This window comes from Papio anubis, chromosome 9 (assembly GCF_008728515.1).
Source record: "Papio anubis isolate 15944 chromosome 9, Panubis1.0, whole genome shotgun sequence".
Lineage (NCBI taxonomy): Eukaryota > Metazoa > Chordata > Mammalia > Primates > Cercopithecidae > Papio > Papio anubis.
The window spans coordinates 37,061,258-37,088,419 of record NC_044984.1 but is presented as its reverse complement, the minus strand read 5'-3'; the positions used below and the strand labels follow the sequence as shown (position 1 = coordinate 37,088,419).

Below are 27,162 nucleotides of genomic sequence, written 5' to 3'. Positions count from 1 at the left end.
AAAATATAAATAAAAACACTGGGATTTTGATTAAAAACATAAAGTCTACAAATTAACCTGGAAATAAATGACATATAGTAATAATTAAGTCTGGCCATCCTGAACTATAATGGGCATCTTTATTTGTTCCATCTTAAATCATTTTAAATAACCCCAACCTGGACTGTAATTTAGGACAATGACAAACCTAAAGACGATACCACCCATCGAAGTGGGCTATAGGATTAAATGTGACATAAGTAAAAAATAACTAAAATAGAAATAAATATTTGTGGCTTCTGATGGTATATAATGAATCTATAATATATTCATATACCATCACCACAACCTTAGTCCCTTGGTGCTTAGAATGGGTCTGTGCAAAAGTTTAAGTTAGCTTTTGACCTTCCCCAAACCCTCCTTTAGACCTCCATAGGGGATTCTGGGGAGTCAGTACACATAGTCACTCAAATAAATATTGAGCTTCTATTACCTGCTAAGTACTAGATGTAGCACTGGAAATAGTAAACAAAAATAGAAAAAATAGTAAACTTTTCTAAGTTCTTTGGGCTCAGAAAAGACTTGGCTCAAAATCCCCAATTCCCAGAGCAACAAAGAGACAAGAAGTAGGAGAGCACACCAGAAGCTGCCTGTCTGCCTGACCCTGAGCCTCAAGGCATTCTTACTTACCATCCAGACTGCCTGACCACAGGACAGCATACCTGCAGCAATCCTAACAAGGGATATTAACATGTTTCCATGCTAGGAAGAGAGTTCCCCTCTCTTAGAATGAAAGCCTACTTTTAGAATTTCATATATTCAATTTGTAACATTTTTAGGAATATAGAAAAAAAACAGGTAACAGCCAATAACAGCAGGAGCAGGTACTCAAATACTTCTTTGTTAACTGATGGTATAATCTTTATAAAATCTGTAATTTTGTCCACAAATTAAATTAAATATAAACCCTTCATTTTAACTTAAACAAGAAATATAAATAATAAGTTTTCTACTTAAATAAAACGTTGTCTTTTATTTTCGAGCTTTTAACTTTTAAAAGATAAGCTTGATCTCTTTTGTAACCTACACTGGTAAATTTCTGACACTTGGCCTAGCTTTGGTCTATCAAATTAACTCAGACACTAGGTTTTTTAATCATTCAATATGTAGGAGTAACTTACACTGGGATGACTTCGAGGAGGTGCTCGTTCTCTCGGAATTCTATCATATTCATATCGTCCCTCAGACCACATTTCGTCTCTTCTGTAAGCCACTAAAGGGAAAGAAAAAGAATTATGGTTTTTATGATACTAGGAAGTAACAGAAAAGATAGGAAGGAGTAAATGATTACTTTCCAACACAAATATTTTCCAGAGATCTTAAGGGGGGGAAAAAAAATGAAAGTGACCAAAAGGAAAAATGTTTCTTCCAAATAATTGAGATTTTCTTTAAAAAAAAAAAAATAGAGAAAGCCCTATCTTCCTTCTTAGGCAAGACTATTTAAAGCTTCAAAGAGATTATTGCCACCAATTATGGGAGGAAAATCCATAATACTTCAGACCACAAATACTTCTTCATTCTCCCATAGCAAAAAATAGAAATGATTCATTTTAATGAACAGTTTAAATGGCTGATAAGCAAAGCTATTTCTATTTCTTGGTGAATAGTTTGTATAAATAACATTAGTTTTTTGCTTTTCTACAGTCTTCATTTAATACATATCTACTCTATGTTAAATAATGTGTTTTTAACTGAAAAATGTGTTAAATGAACAATCCTGCAAAAACACACTCAACAATCCCTGAAAGAAACCACTCCTGATTTTTTTAATGCTATAAATTTATTTTAATGCAAAGGCCGCCTCACAAAATGTGAAATTAAAAGTTCCATCAACATTTTTCAGGTTTGGGATTCAAAGAAGTGGGGGTGGGAGGGTGTATTCTTTACATAAATGCTTCCTACTTTGACAGCTGATACATTCTGGGTAGAGGGTGAATACAGTGTTAAAGAATTCAAGGCTATACAGCCACAAGAAGAGATGAAAATAGAAACTGAACAGACAAAAGACAAGGTAAACAAGGCAAACAAGAGATGAGAATAGGGTACAGGAAAAGAGATCATTTATATGAAATGGCAATACTATAAATCAGAACTTGGCAAATTTTTCTGCAAAAGATCAGACAAATATTTTCAGCCTTGTAGGTCACAGATCTCTTTTACAACTACTCAAATCTCCAGCCACAGACAATATACATAAATGTATGAATGTGTAAACTGTATTTACAAAAACAGGCTAGCGCTTGCAGGCAGTAGCTTGACAACTTCTGGAGTGGATGACAAATGGTTAACAGAGAAGAATCAGGAGAAAGTAAAGTAATTATGGAGCAGGTTCTAAGGCAAGAACGGTGAACCATCCTGATGTGTAGAAGAACCACCATGAGCAAGAAACGAAAATGGTCCAGGTAGTAAGTTAGTGCCTTTCAGTACATTTCAAAAAAGACTTAATGTCAAAAGATTTTTGGTGGCTCCTTATAATGTAATACTGAGGGAGAGGGAAACAGATCACTATTCCATCTTGGCAGTACAGAATAGCTATAGAATTCTAATGGTTCAGTTAGTTTAGGTTAAGGAAAAATTAAAGGCTGCAAGAAGGGTGGAACTTTTTTTTTTTTTTTGATGTTATTATAGTAAAGCAACCAATTTTCTCTGTAAAAACATACCTATAATATTTTCTAATACAAACAGATCCAATATAATGAATTAGCTAGCCAAAGATGCCTAGGAAAACTTACTTTAAATCAAAAATTAACTTTTTCTCAAAACACACATTCAAGAGAAAAAAATTAGCTTTTAACATTATGCATGAATAAAACTGAATTTTCTGTCTACAAAAAGACCTCATTTAATAATGTATGATTCCAAGCAATCAGTCTTTTAGGTGCAAGAATTTATGGAAGCTTGAAAGGGAAGTAAATTGTCAACATTACTCCTCCTCCACCACCTTTACTGAATCCACTAAAGGTTTCAGTCTAAAGAGTTAGATTTTATCCTTTTTAAGATACAGTACAGAGAAATAGTAATAGCAATGAATTAAAATCAAATCAAAGGGGGAAAACATCAATAGCTATACCCAGAAGAAAAACAGACATATGAGCAAACAGTTCACAAAAAAATACAAATGGCTCTTAAAAATCTTTTGAAAAGATGTTCAACCTCCTTCAAAATAAAGAAGATGAAAACCAAAACTATAATGGCATACTTATTTTCATCCAAAAGCTCTGCAAAAATCCAACTGCAGTGATGAAATTAAAGAAAGCAACACTTACATAGGTTAATAAAGGAAGTTGGCCAGGCGCGGTGGCTCACGCCTGTAATCCCAGCACTTTGGGAGGCCGGGGAGGGTGGATCACGAGGTCAGGAGATCAAGAACATCCTGGTTAACACGGTGAAAGCCCGTCTCTACTAGAAATACAAAAAATTAGCCGGGCGTGGTGGCGGGCGCCTATAGTCCCAGCTCCGTAAAAAGGCTGAGGCAAGAGAATGGCATGAACCCGGGAGGCAGGGCTTGCAGTGAGCCAAGATCGTGCCACTGCACTCCAGCGTGGGCAACAGAGTGAGACTCCGTCTCAAAAAAATAAATAAATAAAATAAAAATAAAAAAGTTTAAAAAAAGGAAGTATAACTGGTACAGATTGGGAAGAATTTGGCAATATTTATTAAAATTTTAAAAACACATATGCTTTGACCTGGCAATTCTAATTCTAGGTATAATTGTACACCTTTGCATAGCAAAGATTGAAAGGAACTTAAAATATTCATCAAAATAGCACAAATTAAATTGCTGAACCAATCAGTTACATTTATACAAAAGGAATATTTTGTACTCCTTTTGTAAATTGACCAATCAGTTACATTTATACAAAAGAAGTATTTTTGCAAACCATTTCAAAGAAAAGTAACCCCAGTAACAATATGAAAAGACTGCCAAGATACACTGCTAAGCAAAGAAAAGCACAGTAAAAAGGCCAGGTATGAATATATATGCATATGTACAGACTACTCCTGGGAGTAACAACAAGAGAATGTAACAGCAATTACCTCTGGGGAGAACTAGGTAGCTGGGCAGAGGATGAATATTTTACTGCACAATGTATACATACTATTATGTATTACAAAAGTATGTAACTGTTTTTAAAGTTCCTGAAAATCATTCAATAAGCATAACATGTGAAGTGATGGTAAAAATGATTAATGTAAATTAATACACTAAAGGAGAATGTAAATAAAAATAAGGTTTTGTAATAAATGAGAAAAATAAACAATAAGAGTTCTAAAGAAATACTATGTCGTTTAATACTGAAATATTAAAATTTACTGGTGTCCCACAAAAAATGTAACAATAACTACTATATTAAATACTACTATACCATACTTACTTGAGTCCTTTTAGGAATCAAATTTAACGTTTTCAACAATTTCCTGTAAGGGGGGGAAATACAGACATAAAGATTTGTGTCTGTATAAACCAACCAATATAGAGAAATAATTAAACCTTCATTAATTGTACTGTAAACAGAACTCTCAAGCCAAACTCCCTTCAAACACACTCTTGAAAATAGAAGATATTATTTTGGCCACCAGAGGTCACCCAAGTTTCATAAGAACAAAATTATAATAAGAGAATTCTAGTCCTAGAATTCTAGTCTAGAATTTTGCCAGTTGAGAGCTGGGCAGGTCGTCTCTCTTTTATCCTTATCTCTGAGATTGTACTAGATGTTTAAGGTTGTTTGTTAGCTGTTATTATAAACACTGGCTTCAAAATACCTCCATAGTATGATGAAAATTACCATCTCCTACGGTAATTAGAAGACAGAATACACTAATACCACCTTACATTCAAATGGAAACTTGCAATTTTCTTTTTCTTTATTTTCCTTAGACAAAGTCTCACTCTGTTGCCCAGGCAGGAATGCAGTGAGGCAAACACACCTAACCGTAGCCTTGACCTCATGGGCTCAAGCGATCCTCCCAACTCAGCCTCCCTAGTAGCTGGAACCACAGGAATACCACCACACCTGGCTAATTTTATTTTTCATCAAGTCATGTCTTACCATGTTGCCCCCATGATAGAACCTTGTAATTTTCAAAGGATTTAAAAATAGCTGATAAGTACAGCAAGCTTCCTGATTAGTGGCATATGTTGTTTATGGTATTATCCAGGCTTAGGAAATTGACCAGTTAGTGATGAAAATAGACTCCCAGTGAGTGATCCTGCTACCTGCCACATCATCACTACGTCTCCGCATATCAGTGCAGTTTCAACGGTACTCCAGAAAAGTTATCTAAGCCCCCAACAAGATATGCAAACTGAAGAACCAACAGAAAAATAGAAGGACCCTCTACATCACAATTAGGCAGAGAACAGAATTAGAACTCAGTGTGGAGAATACATGCTTCATTTAGAAGTGTGCTAATAACTAGCTCTGGATTATAAAAATCTTGTTCTCTTCTGCCATATTCAATGAAGACAGTATGCTTAATATACCATCATGGGATATTTAATTCCAGAAAGAAAAGAAGCCTTTCTTAGAGCACTCCATTGGGCTACCCAACCACTGTTACGTTAACTTCACCTGAGGGCTGAGAGGGTATGGAGGACTTGCACTCTAAGCAAAAGTGTCATGGAAATTGAGAAAACAAAGTCACAGGCAACATCCTCCTGTCAAACCATTAACTCTGAATCCAAAGTCAAGATAATGGATCTGTTTTTTCATTTTATCCAATCTGGTTATAGTAGCAACTTAGGCTATAGTAACTCTGCATTCCAACCTAGTCAGCTTCCATTATTAAATATACTCAGGATAAATAGCTTCCCCTCCCCCCCAAACTCATTCCTTCACTTTTTATATTCATTCAACAACTATTGATAGTCAACTAGGGTTACTGAACAGCAGTCACATTTGACCTCAAACTTTAGATGAACATAGGTCTTTGCACTGGCAATTCCCTGCACAGAATGTTCTTCTCCAGGTGTAGGGAAAAGAAAGAGAGATCAGACTGTTACTGTGTCTATGTAGAAAAGACATAAGAAACTCCATTTTGATCTGTACCATGGCCGGGCGTGGTGGCTCACGCCTGTAATCCCAGCACTTTAGGAGGCCGAGGCAGGGGGATCACGAGGTCAAGAGATCAAGCCCATCCTGGCTAACACAGTGAAACCCCATCTCTACTAAAAATACAAAAAATTAGCTGGGTGTGGTGGCAGGCACCTGTAGTCCTAGCTACTCAGGAGGCTGAGGTAGGAGAATCGCTTGAACCCGAGAGGCAGAGGTTGCAGCGAGCCGAGATCTCGCCATTGCACTCCAGCCTGGGTGACAGAATGAGACTCTGCCTCAAAAAAAAAAAAAAGATCTGTACCCTGAACAACTGTTTTGCCTTGAGATGCTGTTAATCTGTAACTTTAGCCCCAGCCTTGTGCTCACAGAAACATGTGTTGTATGGTATCAAGGTTTAAGGGATCTAGGGCTGGGCAGGATGTGCCTTGTTAACGGTATGTTTACAGTCATCGCCATTCTCCATTCTCGATTAACCAGTAGCACAATGCACTGCGGAAAGCCGCAGGAACCTCTGCCCAGGAAAGCCGGGTACTGTCCAAGGTTTCTCCCTACTGAGACAGCCTGAGATATGGCCTCATGGGATGGGGAAGACCTGACCGTCCCCCAGCCTGACACCCGTGAAGGGTCTGTGCTGAGGAGGATTAGTAAAAGAGGAAAGAAGGCCTCTTGTGGTTGAGGTAAGAGGAAGGCCTCTGTCTCCTGCATGCCCCTGGGAACAGAATGTCTCGAGGTATAAAACCCAATTGTACATTTGTTCTATTCTGACATAGAAGAAAACTGCCCTGTGGCTGGAGGCGAGATATGCTGGCGGTAATGCTGCTCTGTTCTTCTTTACTACACTGAAATGTTTGGGTGGAGAGAAGCATAAATCTGGTCTACGTGCACATCCAGGCATAGTACCTTCCCTTGAACTTATTTGTGACAGATACCTTTGCTCACATGTTTTTTTGCTGACCTTCTCCCCACTATCACCCTGTTCTCCTGCCACATGCCCCTTGCTGAGACAGTGAAAATAGTAATCAATAAATACTGAGGGAACTCACACACTGGTGTCGGTGCAGGTCCTCCATATGCTGAGCGCCGGTCTCCTGGGCCCACTGTTCTTTCTCTATATTTTGTCTCCGTGTCTTATTTCTTTTCTCAGTCTCTCGTCCCACCTGACGAGAAATACCCGCAGGTGTGAAGGGGCAGGCCACCCCTTCATCCAGGTATCTGTGGAATTAACTTTCCTGCCCTTCAATGTCACCTTCTTAATGTCACTTAACTAACAGATCCCCCAGTTGTGCTATTTTTAATTAGCACTAATAATCTAAGATGCTATATAATGTACTTTTAATACACATTAGTCCTTCACTAGTAGTATTTCTACCAGTAGTATTTCTAGTAGTGAGGGTGTAATCTGTATTAAAAGTACACTATATAGTATCTTAGATTATTAATGCTAATAATAATAAACAGCAGGAATGTCTACTTGTTCATTGATGAATATTAAGCTCCTAGAACAATTTGCACACTGTGCTCAGTATTCAGAATGAATTAATATTCTAATGTTTCTATCAGAAAATATTTGAAATTCCAGGCCAGGCGCGGTGGCTCACACTTGTAATCCCAGCACTTTGGGAGGCCGAGTGGGGGTGGATCACGAAGTCAGGAGATCCAGACCATATTGGCTAATAGAGTGAAACCTCATCTCTACTAAAAATACAAAAACAAAATTAGCCGCGCGTGGTGGTGGGCACCTGCAGTCCCAGCTACTTGGAAGGCTGAGGTAGGGGAATGGCGTGAACCCAGGAGGGGGAGCTTGCAGTGAGCAGACATCGCACCACTACATTCCAGTTTGCGTGACAGAGTGAGAATCTGTCTCAAAAAAAAAAAAAAAGAAAAGAAAATATTTGAAATCCAGACAACTAAACATAAATTTTAGAACATAATTAGTTAAGGTCGTTGAAAAAAAAAATTAACTGATGCCGGGGCCTGGTGCAGTGGCTCATGCCTGTAATCCCAGCATTTTGCGAGGCTGAGCCAGGTAGATCATTCGAGATCGGGAGTTCAAGATCAGTCTGGCCAACATGGTAATACCCCATTTCCACTTAAAAAATATACAAAAATTAACCGGGCATAGTGGCACGTGCCTGTAATACCAGCTACTCAGGAAGTTGAGGCAGGAGAATCCCCTGAACCTGGGAGCTGGAGGGTACAGTGAGCCATGATCGTCCCACTGCACTCCAGCCTGGGCAACAGAGCAAGACACCGTCTCAAAAAATAAAAAAATATAAAGTACTGTATTCTCTACTAGTTTCACAAGTCACTTGACTTTCCAACGCTCTAAGGATATTTCTTCTATAAGCCTGAATGTACTGCACTAAACTTAGTAGGAGATCCCTGATCGTCCATTATAATTGATCAATTAACTGAAATTACACAAGTAAACAAAAATGCCAGATGTCTGCCTACATAAATATTTATAAATCTGAATCTTATTTCATATATGGATTGAGGTTAAGGTCTTAACCGGTCAGCCTCCTTCCAGTGTTTTACCCTCCATTTTACCCTAAAAAAGGATAATCAACGGTTAATGCATATTCATAATGTGAAGTTTCCAGGATCAAGAATCCAAGTGGTTTATTAACCATAATAAATCCAAACTTCTATCTTTCATATGCCACCTTCTATTATATCTAACCTTCTATTCTCTCCAAAAGCATATAATTATGCCAGTTTCCTTATTGTGCCACAAACAGACTAACACACACTATCATAGAGCTGTTTATTTTCCAAACTGGATACCTTTTCCCATTCTCTCATTTGACATCCAACAGTCCATCAAGGTCCAACTCAAAACCTATTATTCTCCACAAAGCCCATTAAATAAATCCTACATGACTTAAAACAGATTCCAAACTAGTGACTGATAGGCCACATGAGACTTGTGTTTGACCCATTTTTTTTTTAATAAAATTATGTTACACTGACATTTAAAAACTGGGAGAGGATGCTTTTTTAAAAATTCTATTTCCAACTTTTTTTGAAAAAAGTAGATGTTCTGGCAAAACTGGGATCATATTCTCACATAGCCACAACCAGCTGTAGCTGAGTGGCAGGTGACCCCTTTTATGGGTGAAGTATTCATTAACGTCAACTGTCTGATCTCTGAGACCATACCTTCAGCACCTGCAATCATTCAAGAAATACCTGACTGTCTTATGTCCCAAGAACAGTATTAGCTACTGGAGTTACAAAGACCAACAAGACAAACACAGTCCCTCACCGATAGCCTCGCTTAGTAGGGATGGCAAAGAAACAAGCAATTAGGATACATGTGATAAATGCCGTAAGGGAAGTGCAGGGCAGCTAAGGGTACACAGCAAAAATACCTAACTCTATGGAAGTTAGGGAATACCCCTCAAGTAAAGTGACAGCTAAACTCAGATCTTTAGTAGAAGTTATCCAGAAAAAGGCAAGGGAGCTCAAATGTCCCAGAGGGACAAAAGAGCCTTTGAGAAGATACTGAGGGAAGAAAGTATTTTAAGGAATTGAAATCAGTTCAACATGGCTACAGCCATGCCCAAATTTTAAATGCAGGGTCAGAGAAAGGGCTCAACTGAAACGGCTGGCAGGAAAAGCTACATGTTATCAATAGTAAAGGTTAGGAGATGAAAGAGAATTTCACTAAAGAAGTTGAATACGTAAAATAGTTTAAGTAGGAAATAGATGTTTCAGAAAGCACAGATGGGGGTGTTGAGGGGTTAAATGGGGAAGAAACGAAGAAGTAGTGATAGCCTAAGTCGAAAGGAAGCACAAAGCAGCATGGAAATGAGACTATAGCACAGAAGACCAAAGAGGCTTACATCTTGTGCGGTAACCAAGGATAACAGGGATGTAATGCATAGTAGGTTTGGCCGGCCACAAGTTTGCCAAGAGACTTAGTCCCAGCGGTCCCCTGGCGGCCACGGAGGTATTCAGGCCTCTCAAAATTCAGCTGCGCCCTGAATGGATTGCACTTCCGTCCCTCTAGAAGACATCGGCTTCACTCTGGATAGATTGTGCAGGCTCCAGGAGAGGCTCTGGGTTCCAGGCTGCTAGAACGCAGGCTCCCAGGGAGTGGTTAGAGGCCTGGTCTCTATGTGCTGGTGGGTAGAAGTATAAACTACCTTGCATTATGTTCTGATTTTTCTGTAGGAATGATGGGCACGTTATGGCCTCTTACAGAAAAAGCAGTGCGTAGCCATTATAGATTTACAGGAAGAGAAAAGGTGCCAAGAAGTTCAACATTTGTCCATACCCACGCTAAAGATGAGTCATTCTGTGAATCTAACTCTCCCCAAGTTGTCCTTGTCTCCCCAACTAGACTGAGATCTCCACCAGAAAACAAAACAAACCAAAAAAAAGGTCCGTTTATTTTGTAGTTCCCAAAGTGCCTAATAGCTGGGTACGGCGAACACCTTCAGTACAATTACGAACTTCCTGACTGCTCTCGGGTTACTGAAGTTACCTAGCTCAGTCTTCTTTTTGCATATTAAGGCGCTACAGAGAGGCGAACCCGTATCTTAAGACTCAATACTTTCCTTTATTCCAAACTCCACCGCGTCTCTCCACCCTCAACCGCATGGGCAGAATTGCTGCACAATTCAAAGGTAGGAGAATCCAGGACCCGACATAGAAAACTCCCGCCTCCCCCCGCTAAACCCCCAGCGTTTAGCAGCCCGCACTCGCTCTGCATCCATCTTTGGGAAAGGTAAAAGTCGCTCACCGACTCTGGCCCTCCGAGACACCCCGTAAACGTAGTCGTCCGCTGGCCGCCGTTATCCCAAGTAGGCACTTCCGGCGCGTGCATTGACGTCAGCGAAGCGCTCGCCTCTGGGCCCGCCTTCGGGGCCCGGATCTGAAACAACCGGGAAGAGGCACCGTGGCTGCTACCATCTGGTCCCCGCGCCTGACCCCTCCCAGGACTCGTGATGCCAAGGCCGCTGCGAGCGGCTACGAAGAGTCGGGGTTGAGCCCCAGCTGAGCTGAGGGCTCGCACTCTTCTGGTCTCCCAGGCCCAACCCACGTGAAGGTAAACGCCTCCTCAACTGCGGCCTTCTTTTCTGCGGGACCCCCTCCCCAGACTCGGCTGCCAAAATGCTCTGCCCTTCTCTCCCGCCACCCTTTTTATTCCAGGACCTTAATCTCTACCTGCCTTCGCGGCTCTCAGCAGAACGTCTAAGGCATAGTTTCAAATGAGAAACTTTTAAAAAGCGACCTATCTATGTTGAGTTCCTGAAGTTTTCTAAATAATTCCCCCAAAACACCAAACATGAGGCAGTTTTCTCATTCCTTCACGAATTGGCATGCCTTAAAGTCAGTACTTTTCCATTTGTGATGGTTCGTCCCCCATCTCAAATACACACCACACGCTCTTTTTAAATCAGAAATTTGAATTTGGTTGAGTCTGATATTCTCACAGTAATTTGCTGACTTTGTAAGATAAGGTGTGAAAATTAATTACTGATTACATTTGTAAATTTTATATACATATACACACATACATACAAGTCCGTCTCTTCCAGGCACCAAGCCTATTTATATAATGTATCATTTCATAATTTGGCAATAATAAGCAAAGTTAACATTTCGAAAGAAGTTTATATTGTCAATACGTAAAGTTTAAATTTCCTCCTTAATATCATACTAAATGGGGAAAAGAAAATTTTCCCCTTTACACACCACTCCAGAGAAAAAAAAATTAAGACAAACAAAAAAGGTACCCAGCCATAGTACAGGCATGCACAGCATAACAACTTTTTCGTTAACAACAAACCACATATACCACAGTGGTCTCCTAAGAGTATAATACATTGTACCATGTTTTTAGTGCACCTTTTCTGTCTTTAGCTACGTAAATATTTACCATTGTGTTTCAATTGTCTACATTATTCACTACATTAACATGCTATCCAGGTTGCAGCCTAAGAGCAATAGGCTAGACCATCTAAGTTTGTCTCAGTACACCCTATGATGTTTGCGCTATGAAATCACGTAACACACTCAGAACATACCTCCTTCGTTAAGCGTAGCATGACTGTGTATTAGCAAAAATCAGTGACTAAGGTTCTTTCTGAGTCCCCATGCTCTTTCTGATCTGGGTGAGCAAGGTGTAGGTATTGTCCATATACAATACATATGCATTAAAGCATTTTTTGCTCATAGTCTGAGTGGAAGTTAGGAGTAGCCTTAGGGTTTTTCCTTCATCTATTTAAAACCCATCTCCATACCCATACAGTCTGGCACTGAAAGTGTTGATGTAAAGAATACTTGAAAGAAGAAGAACCAAAAAAGAATTTTTCTTGAGTGGTGACTGGGAAAAAGGAATTCCTTAATTCAGCCTGCTGGAGTTCCTAACTTGTAAGGAAGGTGTACAAATCTGGCATAGTTAAATTGGTGATTGTTAATACTGTATTGATTTTTGTTTTTTGTTGTTGTTTTTTCAAAATAATACCTAGACTGGTCTGATTGTTTTATTTGGAATTAAGAATACCTGGTTTAGGCCACTTTGGGACGCTGAGACAGGTGGATCACTTGAGGTCAGGAGTTCAAGACCAACCTGACCAACATGGTGAAACCCTGTCTCTACTAAAAATACAAAATTAGCCGGGCATGGTGGTGGATACCTGTAATCCCAGCTACTCGGGAGGCTGAGGCAGGAGAATTGCTTGAAACTGGGAAGCGGAGGTTGCAGTGAGCCGAGATTGCGCCATTGCACCCCAGCCTGGGCAACAAGAGCGAAACTCCGTCTCAAAAAAAAAAAAAAAAAAGAATCCTGGTTTAGATTGATTGCTGATAGGTTTATTTTCACTTTTAGAAATGAGTGGTGGATTGGCTCCAAGTAAGAGCACAGTGTATGTATCCAACTTGCCCTTTTCCCTGACAAACAATGACTTGTACCGGGTAAGTAAATCTTATCAAGTGACTGCTATTTGAGATACAGATAACCTTAAGCAAATAGTTCTTCCTGGCAAAATTCTTTTTTTCTTTTTCTTCTTTTTTTTTTTTTTTTTTTTAAGACAGTCTAATTCTGTCACCCAGGCTGGAGTGCAGTGGCACTATCATGGCTCACTGCAGCCTCCTGCCCCCTCAGGTGGTACTCCCACCTCAGCCTCCCGAGTAGCTGGGAAATACAGGTGTGTGCCACCATGTCTCTACAAGCTACCTGGGCACCTAAGGTTGGAAGATTGCTTGAGCCTAGGAGGTGGAGGTGACAGTGAGCCAAGATCACACCACTGCACTCCAGCCTGGGTAACAGAATGAGACCCTGTCTCAAAAAAAAAAAAAACACAAAAAATAGAAGCTGTATTTATTGAACATTTAAGTCAAATTATATGTTAGATACTAAGGAGATGCTAAGATGTTAGGTGCTAAGGAGAAAAAATAAAGCGGGAAAGGTGGGCTATTGAATTTAAGTTGGGAATGGAGGTGAAATTTTACACAGGGAGGTCAGGAATGCCATTATTGAGAAGGTGACTTTTGAATAAAGACCTGAAACGAGTAAGAGGCACCTGTGCAAATTCTGGAGGACAAGCATTTCAGGAAAAGAGGGGTAATCTTAGGTAAGCCCACTCAAGGTGCCTTATAGGACCTATTTACATCATGGTAAGGACTCTGGCTTTCACTCTGAGTGAAACGAGAGGCCATTAGTAAGTATTACGTAGAAAACTGTACTGGCCTTCAGAACCCAGTGTTGATAACACTGCAATCCGGTTATATTACATTCCAGCATTATATAGCTTAATCATAGAACGAAAAAATTCATTATTATTGGTTGCATATACTAACACATTCTAAAAGACTTTTTATATAATAGGAACTCTTAGTATATGGGTAATGAGCTGGAACCATAGAAATAAATGAGATTGCATAGGATAAAATAAAAGTAACAGAAGAGAGAGCCAACTATAAAGTTCCACCAACATATTAATGGTGGGCAGAGGAAGAAGACTGATAGAAATGGATTTTTCATTATAAAAGCTTTTTTTATGAGGTTTTTTTTTGTTTTGTTTTTTAAATAAAGCAGTCTAAGGATCTGTCTTCTCAAACAGGGATTGCTTCGTAGGAATAACAAGGTAGAGGTGAGGGTAGAATTGGAAAAGTGCTACTCCATAACATTGATATTTGAAGCACAGGTATAGCTGGCACTATGATGGAGTTGATAGTTGCCATGGGTATACCTCAGGAACACAGCAGCTGTCCAGTGTGTATGCCTTAGATCTACCACATGTGTAGAGTGAGTTTTTTTCTCTGTATTTACTCCATTGTCAAATTTAGAAACTGAGACAGATACATGTGACTCAAACAACAGTAAGAATATTATTCTAGTAACCAAAAAAACCATTTTTTTAGGGCCTGCCTTATAGACTGAAGGCTGAAATTTTTCATAAACTATAACAGAATTTTGTCAACATCTGCAACCTAAAAATTTGATGTTTTCATGATTTTAAAATAAATTGTAAATATGTGGTCTTTTGTTTCAGATATTTTCCAAGTACGGCAAAGTTGTAAAGTAAGTATTCACATTAAATTTTGTAACTTCATTTAAAAGTTTATCTGAATTTGCTTCTCCATTTTTTTCAATGACAGTAAATTTTTAAAAATAAAACATACTTGATGTAACAAAGAAAATAATACTATTAACATTTTTATGACAATTTTATTTGGTTTTCCATGTACATAAACATGTAGACAATTTTTCTTCAAGACTGTATTCCATACATTCAATTTTATTTTCTTTTTTAATTTGATATATCATAAATGTCTTTCCATGTATTATAAAGATACATCTTCATATCTAATGGTAAACAAATATTTTGGTTACTAGGAAGTGTTATCAAGTATACTATAAGTAACCTACTTTCAAATAAATAGGGGGTTTGTATTTTTTTTTCAAATAAATACTGTAAAATCAAATATTTCTGTGCATCTGACTTGCAGGATGCTATGAGACTGATAAATAGAAAACGTATTATCTTCCTTCAGAGAAAGCTTAGAGATCATTGGAAAGACTAGAAACATACAAATGGTATGGATGATAACAGGGCTGAGGGTTAGGAACAATAAAAAGAACTTGAACTCGTATTTCACTGTTTTAAATCAAGCAACTATATTATGGGGCAAAAAAGTAAAAGGATACTGTCATCCTATCTTATAACCAATATACATTCTGATATAAATTTAAAATCCCAATAATTTTGAGCATATTTCTCTTGGCTAATTTCTTCTAGTGTTCCATAAATGGATGTTAAACAGTTGAAGCTCATTTGCATCTTGAAATTACTAACTTCTTTTACAGTTACTTTGCTATTAAAAAATCATTATCAAAAATGCTTCTGTGTACATTTTTGGGTGTTCAGATTTTAAAAAGTCATCATCATCAGTCCAAACACTGGTAATGATGATGGTATGTAATACTTAAATGAGCACATATATATGCCAGGCATTGTTCTCATCTCTTTATGTGTATTATTTAATTCTCACAACTACCCTTTAAGGTAGGTACTGTTATTATCTCAATATTATAAATGATGAAACTGAACCACACAGTAAACCTAAAGTCATCTTGCTAGCTAATGGTGGAGAAAATATTTGAATCCAACAGTGAGGTTTCAGAGTCCACTCCCTTTTACCTTTTTTTTTCTGCTTTGTCAGAATCTTTGAGTGGATCTCCATATCAATATATAGTCCTGAACCATGAAACTGCAATGGAATTAAAGACACAGGGTTATAAGCACCTAGAAACAGGGAAGACTTTAGAGAGCCAGGGAAGGCTTACCTGAGTCAGTGTTTTTTGAGTGGAAACCTAAGGATGAGTAACAGTTAAGTAGGCAAAAATAAGGGAGGAATATTTCAGGTAGAGGGAATAGCTTGTGCAAAGGCCTTGTGGCAAAAGAAAATAAAGTGACATCAAGAAATAGAAAGAAGGCCAATGTGACTAGAGATGAGTGAGTAAGGGGGAGAAAGCACAAGATGGCTCCAGAGATGGAAGCAGGTTCCTCATCTTCTTGGCCAGGTTACAAAGGTATTTGGTTTTCATTCTAAGAATATCAGGAATCATTTAAGAATTTTAAGTGAGGGGTGACATGATTTAAATTTTTTAAAGTTTATTCTGGCCTAATGTAGAAATTAGATTGGAGGGGAACAAAAGCAAATGCAACTGGGCACAGTGGCTCACACCTGTAATCCCAGTGCTTTGGGAGACCAATGTGGGGGGATCACTTGAAAGGTCAGGAGTTCAAGACCAGCCTGACCAACATGGCGAAACCCCATCTCTACAAAAAAATACAAAAATTAGCCGGCCGTGGTGGTACACACCTGTAATCCCAGCTACTTGGGAGGTGAGGCATGAGAATCACTTGAGCCCAGGAGGCGGATGGAGGTGGAGGTTGCAGTGAACCGAGATCATGCCACTGTACTCCAGCCTGGGCAGAGCAAGACTCCATCTCAAAAAAAAAAAAAAAAAAGAAAAAGAAAAAGAGAAAATGCAGTGAGACCAGTCTGAAATCTAAAACTGTAGCCCAGGGGAGAAATCTGTACTAAAATAGTACAGGTGGAGCTATAGAGACTGGTCAGATTTGAGAGGTGGTAAGATTTCAGAAATCATTATGAAGTAAAATGGGTAATACTTAGTGATATGTATAGGAAGGAAAGTGGGTAATATTTAGTGATGTGCTTACTTTGTACATAAGGACTTTGTGAACAGGAAGGAGGTGTTATGGATGACATTCAGGTTTCCCAAAATAGTGTATGCTTCATATTATGTGCTTAAATAAGTACATCATATACCTTGTATTAGGAAATTAGGTGCTACTGTCTACCTCTTTTCCCTTGCCAGAAACATGGGAGTCACAGTAGATTTGTCCTTTTAAATCTCTGGTGTAAATTTTTTTTCTGTTACCACAGAAGGTATCTCTATCAAAGTATTGTATGATAGTTGGTTTGTTGGTCTGTCTCCACCACTAAACTGTAAGCTTTCTCCTGAGGGTAAAAACTACTGTTAGTGCTTAGCACATGGGCTTGAGGCTAACAGAGTGACTGAAAGACCGAATGAATGAACACATACAATGTACTCTTTTAGAAACTACTTTTCCTATTTTTTTGTCTATTTTTCCCATTGAATATAAAGGTATGTCTATCAATGAACATATTGAGGTAGGCACGTATGGATTACAGAGACAACCTTAAAGGAGTTTACATTAAAATAGATGAGATGAGGCATTTTTTATGAATAACATAATTCAGCAGAGACTAGCATAATGGAGGAGAAATGATATCCAGTTGAAGCTATTAGAAACTGACACATTGACTTGAATCCCAAAAGAATGAGGAAAATTTTAATGGGCAATGATTCAGAGGTGAAAGAAGATAGAAGCTGTGTGAACAAAGGCACAAATTTGGGGAAATACAGGCCATGCAATTGGAGCATTGAGTGGTTTCTTTTGAGTAGACTTCATAGTTTGTACGTGGGAAGGAGCAGTGAAAGATTAAGGAGATGGGAGCCAAATCATCAAGGATACTGACTGGGGGACAAAGAATAGGCAATTTACAGAACCAAAGATTTTTGAACAAAGGAATGGTGTGATTTTATTCCTTAAGTAGAAGACCACTTAGGGATATGAGAAAATTATAAGAGAAAAAATTATAAAGGAACCAATAAGAATAGACTGTTAAAACAGTAATGCCCCTATGGACAAGAAAAAAGCAGTGGAATCAGAAAAGAGGCAACAGATGAGAGATCATTAATTGAGGATGATGTAGAAAGCCAACACTTCTTTGGAAATAGTACTTTAAAAAAAAAAAGATAACTTTCACAAACATTACGAAAAATTCCAAAATGTAAAGCAACTACCTTATTCAATATTTCTGTCAAAATTGGTTAAAATGTTTCCTGCATATTCTCATAACTGATGCTTTGACGATAACCAGTCTAAATTTGAACCTTCTTACCTTGGGTGCTTGCCTCTCCTTACCTTCTAAGCCCATTGAATATACAGGTGTACCGTTTGAGAAACTAAACCATTTTAGTTGCCCATTTTTCCCTAAATTATTTCAATTTGTTTCTTCTTTTAAATGAAATTGGACATCGCTTTTCTTAATGTGATGGCATCTTTTTATCAGTTTCATTCCAAAGACTATGTATGTACCTTAACCCAAACCCAAATAAAATAATTTTAATATGGGAAATGTTATGCTGAATAAAACTTCTATTTATTCACTTGTGTCCTATTATCTATTTTCCTGTAATTCAAGCATGAGAAAATTACTAAGCTTTATCTTGAACATTATCTTTGTTTTAACTTTGGAAATAATTTCAAGTTTATAAAAAGTTATGACAATGGTACTAAGAACAGCAAAATATCCTTCATGTAAATTCACCTGTTATTAACATTTCCCCCATTTACTTTATCACTTGTACTCTCTCTTGCCCCGTATGTGTGGATATATACACACACAACTTGTTTTTGTGAGGTATGTAGGGGTGAATTACAAACATCATCGCCCTTTATTCCTACATACTTCAGTGTGTTATTTCCTAAAAGTAAGGATATATTTTATATAACCACAGTACAATTACCAACTTCATAAAGTTATTTTGATATAGTAGTTTTACTAAATCAACCATTCATGTTCCAATTTTGTCAGTTGACCTAATAATGTCCTGCATAGTATTTTTCCCCTCTATTAGAGGATCAGTCTAGAGTCAAGTATTGTCTTTAATTTTTCTTTTTAGGCTCCTTTAGTCTAGAACATTGTAAGGAATATATAGCCTACCCTCTTCCCCTCCCCCTCATTTTGTATGTTGCTGATGTTTCCTTGTTATTAGATCTAGTTTACATTTTCTTGGCTACTATACTGCATGGTGGATGTGTTGTTCTCAGAATACCACATCTGGAGGCAGACACTGTCAGTCTGTTCGTCAGTAGTGATATGAATTTTGATCACACAGTCAAGGTGTTGTCTAGATTTTTTCACTGTAGACTTATTTTCCCTTTGCAATTAATAAACAATCCATGGAAGACACTCTAAGACAGTACAAGTACTCTGCTCCACATAAAAATCTCATTTTAGACTTAGCATTTGTTGATGGTTCTTGCCTGATCCAGTCTTTACCATGATTGTTGCCAATTGGTGATTTTTCCAACTCCAGCATTTCCTCTACATTCACCAGTCATCCCTTGGCATTCTGCTGTAAGCAAGAGCCTTCCCTCCCATCTCCTCCACTTATTTACTGGTCTATTATCAGTAAGAATTGTAAATTCCTACCTTCTCTGTGGCCTATAATTTATTACTGTAATGAATTGTTTTGGTGCTCAAATTGTCCTTGATTTGGCCAGTGGGAACTCCTTCCAGCTGGCTGCTGTATTCTTGGCCCCATCATTCATTCATTCATTCATTCATTCATTCCTCTCTCTCTCTCTCTCTCTCTCTCTCTCTCTCTCTCTCTCTCTCTGTCTCACTTGCTCACTCACTTTTGCACTCTCTTACTTTCTGGCGTAAGATGTTCCAAGCTCCTCTTGTACCTGCCCTGCTCTAGCCTTTGAATCAGCTATTTCTCCAAAGAGCCCTGGTGAACATTGTTTTTAAACTATGTTAATTGACATAGGGTGAGCAAGGGCCTCCAGGACTAGGATTGTGGATGGGGCAAGAGAAAGAGCAGGCTCTGTGCTGTCATAACTCTCCTTATCACTCAGGTACACCCTAGTAGGTGGTATGGCTGAAAACCACAGAACTGGAGATTCTTTTTCCCTAAAGATTGGGGTCTCACTGTGTTGCCTAGGCTGTTCTCAAACTCTTGTTCAGGCATCCTCCTGCCTCTGTCTCCCAAGTAGCTGGAACTACAGGTGCGCACCACCACACCCAGCTCTGAAGATTTTTTTTTTTTTCTTATTTTTCTGAAGATTCTTTAAAAGAATATTAAGAATATACTTTGATTCTAACACTTAAAAAAATAAGTAAATCATTTTACTTTTTGTGTAAAGTATACCTTTATTTTGTTTTGTTTTGCAAGCTGAGGGAGTTAGTATGGAAGAGGGATTATGGTTACTCCTTAAGATTTCATTGTCTCTGTAATCTCTTTACTTCACCCTTCAATCTCTGATTAACTCCTAATCATAGGTGTGCTCACTTGTGTTAAATCAGTATCACCCTTTCCCATTTCCATGCTTGATATCCCTTGACTTTGAAGAGATAGCTGATTTTTCAAATGTATTAATTTATCTTATAAATTTTTCATTTAGCCCTTTTTAAAATGAATGTTTCAAGTATTAATACCTGTTTTGTTTATTGCTGCCTCATTTTTAACTATTTGTTTATGCTTTAAGGGTTACCATAATGAAAGATAAAGATACCAGGAAGAGTAAAGGGGTTGCATTTATTTTATTTTTGGATAAAGACTCTGCACAAAACTGTACCAGGGCAATAAACAACAAACAGGTAAGCTATTCATCTCCATCGAGGTTTTTAGCCCCAAAGTCTTTATGCTCATCCAGGCCAAAAATGTGGGGATATAGTGGATCATCAGGTCTAATATATATCTGTAGATTCTTAAGATAGATCTAACTTATGGAAAGAAAAGAGGTCAAACTGTACTGGGTTCTCAAAACATTGGTGGAATCTCAGGAATAAGAATACTACAGAATAGAATTTATCATACCTAAGTGACAATTGCTAAAAAATCCAAAATAAACTAGAATTGAAGATTTGAGAAAATTGATTAAATAATTAATTTTAGATTTCAATGAAATACATTCTACATTTACAGTTTTCTCTTGTTTAGTTATTTGGCAGAGTGATAAAAGCAAGCATTGCTATTGACAATGGAAGAGCAGCTGAGTTCATCCGAAGGCGAAACTACTTTGATAAATCTAAGTGTTATGAATGTGGGGTAAGTAAACCTAAAACTTAATGTAACTTTCCATAGTTTAAGATACTTTTCACGTCAGTCTTTTATTTTTGCTCACCAAAACTTCTGACTGGCTAAACCAGGTTATGAAAATGCTTTATTTTTTAATATTTATTTTTTTGAGACAGGGTTTTCCTCTGTCACCCAGGCTGGAGTGCAGTGATGCAATCACAACTCACTGCAGCCTCCACCTCCTGGGCCCAGGTGATCGTCCCACCGCAATGTCCAAGTAGCTGGGACCACAGGCATGCACCATCACACCCTGCTTACTTTTTTAATTTTTTTGTAGAGGCAGGTTGTTCCTATGTTGCCCAGGCCAATCTCAAACTCCTGGGCTCAAGCAGTCCTCCCACCTCAGCCTCCCAAAGTGCTACAGTTACAAGTGTTAGCCACTGTGCCTGGCCTAGTTGTTTCACTTAGGGACTCTAAACTCATCAAAGTAAATTCAGTTGAAATGCACTGTGTAAAGATAACCTGGGTTGGGTAATACAAAGTGGTATTTTCTCTAGTTCCTAAATCTTTGAAAATCACTAGTTTTAAAAGTGTTAGACTGATTATTTATGTCACTGTCTTGCAAGATTTTAGTAACTCATAAATTTTTGTTAATAGGATATTGCCTGTTTCTGTACCAGTTTTTAAGTGTCACAGTTCAATAGCAACATTATCATGTGACCTTATCCACTATGGGATATTGTGTTTTGAAGTTTTTTATTTTTTCCTATTAGTATTGCTAGTGTTTTATAACTGAACTATCCTCACATTTTCTTCTTTGGTTCTCTTCATGATCTGTCATTATCCATTTAAAGTTTTGGTGATGAGGAGGAAAAGACAGCCATAGAATAATTTTGTATAAGATCTGTATTGGTACCAAGAGAATTTTAGTCTGGTTCTCACAGGTGTAAGTTTGTAAAATGACCATATAAAATACTTAAGAAACAGGCCGGGCACAGTGGCTCATGCCTGTAATCCTAGCACTTTGGGAAGCTGAGGTGGGTGGATCACTTGAGGTCAGGAGTTCAAAAGCAGACTGACCAACATGGTGAAACCCCATCTCTACTAAAAATACAAAAAAATTAGCCAGGCGTGGTGGCAGGCACCTGTGATCCCAGCTACTTGGAAGGCTGAGGCAGGAGAATCACTTGAACCCAGGAAGCAGAGGTTGCAGTGAGCCGAGATCACTCCACTGCACTCCAGCCTGGGCGACAGAGCGAGACTCCGTCTCAAAAATAAAAATAAAAATAAAATACTTTAAAAACAGAGTCGAGAGGTAGTAATGGGGAGCTGGGGAGAGAATCATGGAGAGATACCATCCTGGCTACAAAATCACATGGAAGATGCAAGGAAATGGCTTGAGGTCCTCTACCCCACTGTCACTCCCCATACCCCCCACAAAAAAGATAACTAAATAAACAGACTGACGGATGAATGAATAGAAAGAGTGAGCAAGCAGTCGCTTGGATACATACTGATTCTGTCAATTCCTATGATTCTGAAACCTCTTAAGTAAACACTTTAGAAACTTTTCCAAAGTTCTGAGTTTTGTAAAAGAAAGAAAGGGAGGGAGGGAAGGTAGTTACATTCAGATTGGTATATATCTTCATATTCACAGTGAATATTAAGTTATCTGAGAAATCCTAGATGAATCTGTTAATTGGTTCCTTTTGGTATATGGATCCATAGAGTTGTTATATTTTTTACATTTTTATATTTAATTTCCCTCCCTCCAAAAAAACCTATTTATATTTACTTAGCCTGGTTTTTCTAAAGTTATTTCATTAAATCCTTTTTAGTATGGGATATGTTAATATGTTTTGCTATAATATTATTCCAAAACACAGTTTCAGATAAGCTTCTCTAACTATATTTTCTCAGCAGCTCATTAACAGTAAGTAACCTCTCTTAGGTTGGGCCATGTCCTAGGTATACAAAGTGCACAGTCTGTCTGCTCTGTCAAATATACTGGAAAAGCATGATTATTGTTCCCTTCTATTGTTCTAACCTTGGCTCAGTCCCCACACCCTACCCTGACATACCTCTTAAATGGAATTGTAGTGAGCTGATGTCCAGATTATAGTTGAGCTCTTATGTTTTACAAGTCAATGTTCTAGCTAAGTAGGAATGCCTAGTCCAGCATTGTCAAATGAGAATATAATGCAAGCCACGTATGTTACTAAGTCTTCAGAAATCCAATGTGTATTTTACCTTTACACTACATATCAATTCAGACAAGTTCTCAATAGCCACATTGGCTGGCTAGTGGCTACTGTAATTGGATAGTGCAACTGTAGTCAGCATATGAAAGGGAAAAAACAAAAGTAATTCATAGGAAAAGTGAGGAAGAAATTTTCCATTTGTTTTTTGTTTTTTTGTTTGTTTTTTGAGACAGGGTCTTGCTCTGTTGCCCAGGCTGGCGTGAAGTAGCACAATCTCGGCTCACTGCAGTCTCTGCCTCCCGGGTTCAATCAATTCTTGTGCCTCAGTCTCCTGAGTAGCTGAGATTACAGGCGCGTGCCACCACGCCCAGCTAATTTTTGTGTAGTTAGTAGAGACAGGGTTTTTCCATGTTGGCCAGGCTGGTCTTCAGCTCGCTTCCTCAGGTGACCCGTCCGCCTCAGTCTCCCAGTGCTGGGATTATAATCCCAACAATCCCAGTGCTGGGATCCCAGCGCTGGGATTACAGGCTTGTAATCCACCATGCCTAGCCCAAAAGAGTATTTTTTTTTTTTTTTTTTTTGAGACGGAGTCTCGCTGTGTTACCCAGGCTGGAGTACAGTGGCACAATCTCTGCTCACTGCAAGCTCCGCCTCCCGGGTTCACGCCATTCTCCTGCCTCAGCCTCCGAGTAGCTGGGACTACAGGAGCGCACCACCACGCCCGGCTAATTTTTTTGTATTTTTAGTAGGGATGGGGTTTTACTGCATTAGCCAGGATGGTCTCGATCTCCTGACCTCGTGATCCACCCGCCTCGGTCTCCCAAAGTGCTGGGATTACAGGCTTGAGCCACCGCGCCCGGCCCAAAAGAGTATTAAGCAACATATCGGAAATTAACAGGAATAGTTTTATCCTCATTTTATCAGTAACTTAAGATGTTTACATTTAGGGTAAATGATCCATTTAAGTTTTGATTTTTTTTTTTTTTTTTTTTTTTGAGACGGAGTTATTTGCTCTGGTCACCCAGGCTGGAGTGCAGCGGCACAATCTCACCTCACTGCCACCTCCACCTCCTTGGTTTAAGCAATTCTCCTACCTCAGCCTCCTGAGTAGCTGGGGCTACGGGTGTGTGCCACTACGCCCAGCTAATTCTATTTTTGTTTGTTTGTTTTTTAGTAGAGACGGGGTTTCACCATTTTGGCCAGTCTGGTCTCGAACTCCAGACCTCAGGTGATCCACCCGCCTCAGCTTCCCAAAGTGCTGGGATTACAAGCGTGAGCCACCACACCTGACCGAACTGTTTTATATCTTGAATTTTGAGATTTAAATGTTTGAGAGAAGACTACTACTTCTACTCTTAGTAAAACCACTAAATAGTCCTAAATGTTAATTTTAACTGAGAGTTACAATGTCACCTTCTAAATAGTAAAGTACTGGGTTTTATCATTAATGTCTTTCTATGTAGTCCCAGTATGGGAATATTCCTTTTTAAATTCGAAAACCTTTTAGTAAGGCCGGGTGCGTGACTCACACCTGTAATCCCAGCACTTTGGGAGGCCAAGGCGGGTGGATCACGAGGTCAGGAGATCGAGACCATCCTGGCTAATATGGTGAAACCCTGTCTCTACAAAAAATACAAAAATAAAAAATTAGCCGGGCATGGTGGCGGGTGCCTGTAGTCCCAGCTACTCGGGAGACTGAGGCAGGAGAATGGCGTGAACCCAGGAGGTGGAACTTGCAGTGAGCCTAGATCGCGCCACTGCACTCCAGTCTGGGCGACAGAGCAAGACTCCATCTCAAAAGAAAAAAAACCTTTTAGTATTAGAGTACCAGGCAAGATTTTGTAAATAACAAATATGGTATTTTTTCTTTCCTTTTTAATGGGAAACAAAAGGAAAGTGGACACTTAAGTTACGCCTGTCCGAAAAATATGCTTGGAGAACGTGAGCCTCCAAAGAAGAAAGAAAAAAAGAAAAAAAAGAAAGCTCCTGAACCAGAAGAAGAAATGTATGTATATTATTCTTACTAAATACATTATCATGTTGCTTTTGTCTTTTGGTTGGTTGCTTTTGCCTATTGGTTGGTTACATTCCAATTTGTTTTTCTTTATTTAAGTGAGGAAGTAGAAGAAAGTGAAGATGAAGGGGAGGATCCTGCTCTTGACAGCCTCAGTCAGGCCATAGCATTCCAGGTATTGTTCTTTTAAAAGGCATCATGCAATAGCTGACTGGGTTTATAGTCCTTGCTTACTTCATTGATCACCTCATGGCAACCTCTCTTTTTCCCCCTAACCTCCTAAGCCTTAGGAGACAAGCTGTTTCTCTGAGGTAGTGTGAATGAAAAGTTCCCATTGGTTCTTCCTAGATTTTTAAGGGCCCCACAACACTTACTATCTTAATCTTTTTTCATTAAAAAAATGAGCAGAACTATTTACTCAAAGTGAGTATAGCCCAACAGAAAAGATTTTTTTTAGAAATTGCCTAGGATAATTTTGAGTAAGATTGTGAGATGGGACAGAACTCAGGGGAAGGGAGCAGATCTTATTGTCTGCATGGACTGGGAGGGTGGGAAGTAATGGCATTTGTGGTATGTTTTTGCCATGTTTTGAATTAACGAACCATAAATAATATTAAACAGGTTATTGGTTTTGTTTTGTTTTTTGAATCACAGCAAGCCAAAATTGAAGAAGAACAAAAAAAATGGAAACCCAGTTCAGGAGGCCCCTCAACATCAGATGATTCAAGACGCCCAAGGATAAAGAAAAGCACATATTTCAGTGATGAGGAAGAACTTAGTGATTAAAATCTTGCCCTAGCACAGTAATAAAAATCAAGATTTGTTAATAACAATCTTGAAGAGCTAATTTTAATAAAAATAAGAAAAGTTAGTACTATCATGTTAATACTATTATTGTTATCCCAAGAAAAAAGATATTTTAAAAATTTATTTGAAAAGTTCATTATAAGGGCTTTATTCATGCCTGATTTGTTTACATGAGGACTTCTGAAATTAATCCTTAAAACTGAAACTTCCTGAAGACCGAAAAGTTGAATGATTTATTGTTACTTATGTTAATAAACTTTTCAAGAGAATTTTGTCTTTAAATATGGGTGTTTTGTCATCATATTTCTTGTAGCTTTATCCCAATCTGGATAAATTGTAAATACCTATAAAATAAATTGTATATACCTATAAAATATAAAGTCATATAGCTCTAAAAGGCTTAAAATCAAACACAGGTGTTACTTGTCTGCCCTACCCATAGCACCAAATTCCATTCCCTAGAAGAAACTACTCATATGTGCACACGTGTTGTTAAATAAAATACATATATTTCTGTCAATAAAAGAATAAAGGAGAATTATTCAATCTCTTATACTTCTACCTTCCTCAATCTTCCCAATGTGGCTGTGTTAAAAATTGGGGGGAAATCCATACATATATTTTTTAATGACCATGTAAATAGTTTTCACTTCTGAGCCAAGGAGTATGCTATGATTACATTTTTCCTAGAGTTAATAGTTGTCCATTTTTTTCCATGTATCGTCTTTGTATTTATGACTAAATCTTCCCATTCTGTCTGCAGGTGGTTATATGGGAGTGGGATTAGCCTTTAATTTTCTACTTTGTATATTTCTATATTGTTTAACTTTGTAAGAATGTCCATTAATTACTTTTTAACTAGTAAAAGCAATAAAAATAAGTTAACACTATTATGGTAATACTATTATTGTCATCCCAAGAAAAAATATATTAAAAAGAGATTTGAAAAGTTCATTATAAAAGCTTTATTTGTGTTTCCACTTTGAAAACTACAAAGTGTTAATCACCCATCAGCAAAGAATCTTCCAGATCACAGCAAGACAGACAGAATGATTGAATGCAGTACTCAACCATCTGTTTGGCCATTAGTCAAATACAACAGTTTTGGGTTTTTGGGGTTTTTTTTTTTAATTTTTATTTATTTATTTATTTTTAAAACGGAGT

General features: G+C 38.2%; 2 protein-coding genes across 26 annotated transcripts in view; one reads left to right on the top strand and one right to left on the bottom strand.

The window, feature by feature from the left end:
• PPHLN1 (periphilin 1) overlaps window positions 1–10,940 on the bottom strand; it is a 125,597-nt gene extending 114,657 nt beyond the window's left edge. For 12 of the 24 annotated variants that reach the window (XM_017945789.3, XM_017945795.3, XM_017945791.3 and 9 more), the window contains exons 1-3: window positions 10,846–10,930; window positions 4,416–4,458; window positions 1,161–1,252 (exon numbers count right to left, since the gene is read on the bottom strand). In XM_017945789.3, the coding sequence (XP_017801278.1) occupies window positions 1,161–1,252; window position 4,416 (93 nt within the window). In that variant the 5' untranslated portion in view covers window positions 4,417–4,458; window positions 10,846–10,930. Of the gene's footprint in view, window positions 1–1,160; window positions 1,253–4,415; window positions 4,459–7,138; window positions 7,457–10,845 lie in introns of those variants that run through there. The other 12 variants (XM_017945797.3, XM_003906224.5, XM_017945809.2 and 9 more) reach the window with 9 other exon arrangements.
• A 4-nt stretch (window positions 10,941–10,944) lies between these two features.
• On the top strand, window positions 10,945–26,950 carry ZCRB1 (zinc finger CCHC-type and RNA binding motif containing 1). 2 transcript variants are annotated; one of them, XM_003906225.4, is made up of 8 exons: window positions 10,945–11,151; window positions 12,937–13,022; window positions 14,603–14,631; window positions 20,444–20,555; window positions 20,899–21,006; window positions 25,070–25,182; window positions 25,291–25,366; window positions 25,846–26,950. In XM_003906225.4, exons 2-8 carry the CDS (start codon window positions 12,939–12,941, stop codon window positions 25,975–25,977), a joined length of 654 nt encoding a protein of 217 aa, XP_003906274.1. In that variant the 5' UTR covers window positions 10,945–11,151; window positions 12,937–12,938; the 3' UTR covers window positions 25,978–26,950. The 2 variants fall into 2 exon arrangements, with proteins under 2 accessions (XP_003906274.1, XP_009178808.1); XM_009180544.3 differs by lacking the exon at window positions 12,937–13,022 and having other exon boundaries at window positions 10,969–11,151.
• Window positions 26,951–27,162: the final 212 nt, after the last annotated feature.

Excerpts from the sequence above, each read along its gene's own strand:
- ZCRB1 (XM_003906225.4), top strand. The coding sequence starts at position 12,939 with ATGAGTGGTGGATTGGCTCCAAGTAAGAGCACAGTGTATGTATCCAAC. Across the intron at positions 20,556-20,898 it reads GGGCAATAAACAACAAACAG|TTATTTGGCAGAGTGATAAA; the intron begins GTAAGCTATTCA and ends TCTCTTGTTTAG. Across the intron at positions 21,007-25,069 it reads CTAAGTGTTATGAATGTGGG|GAAAGTGGACACTTAAGTTA; the intron begins GTAAGTAAACCT and ends GGGAAACAAAAG.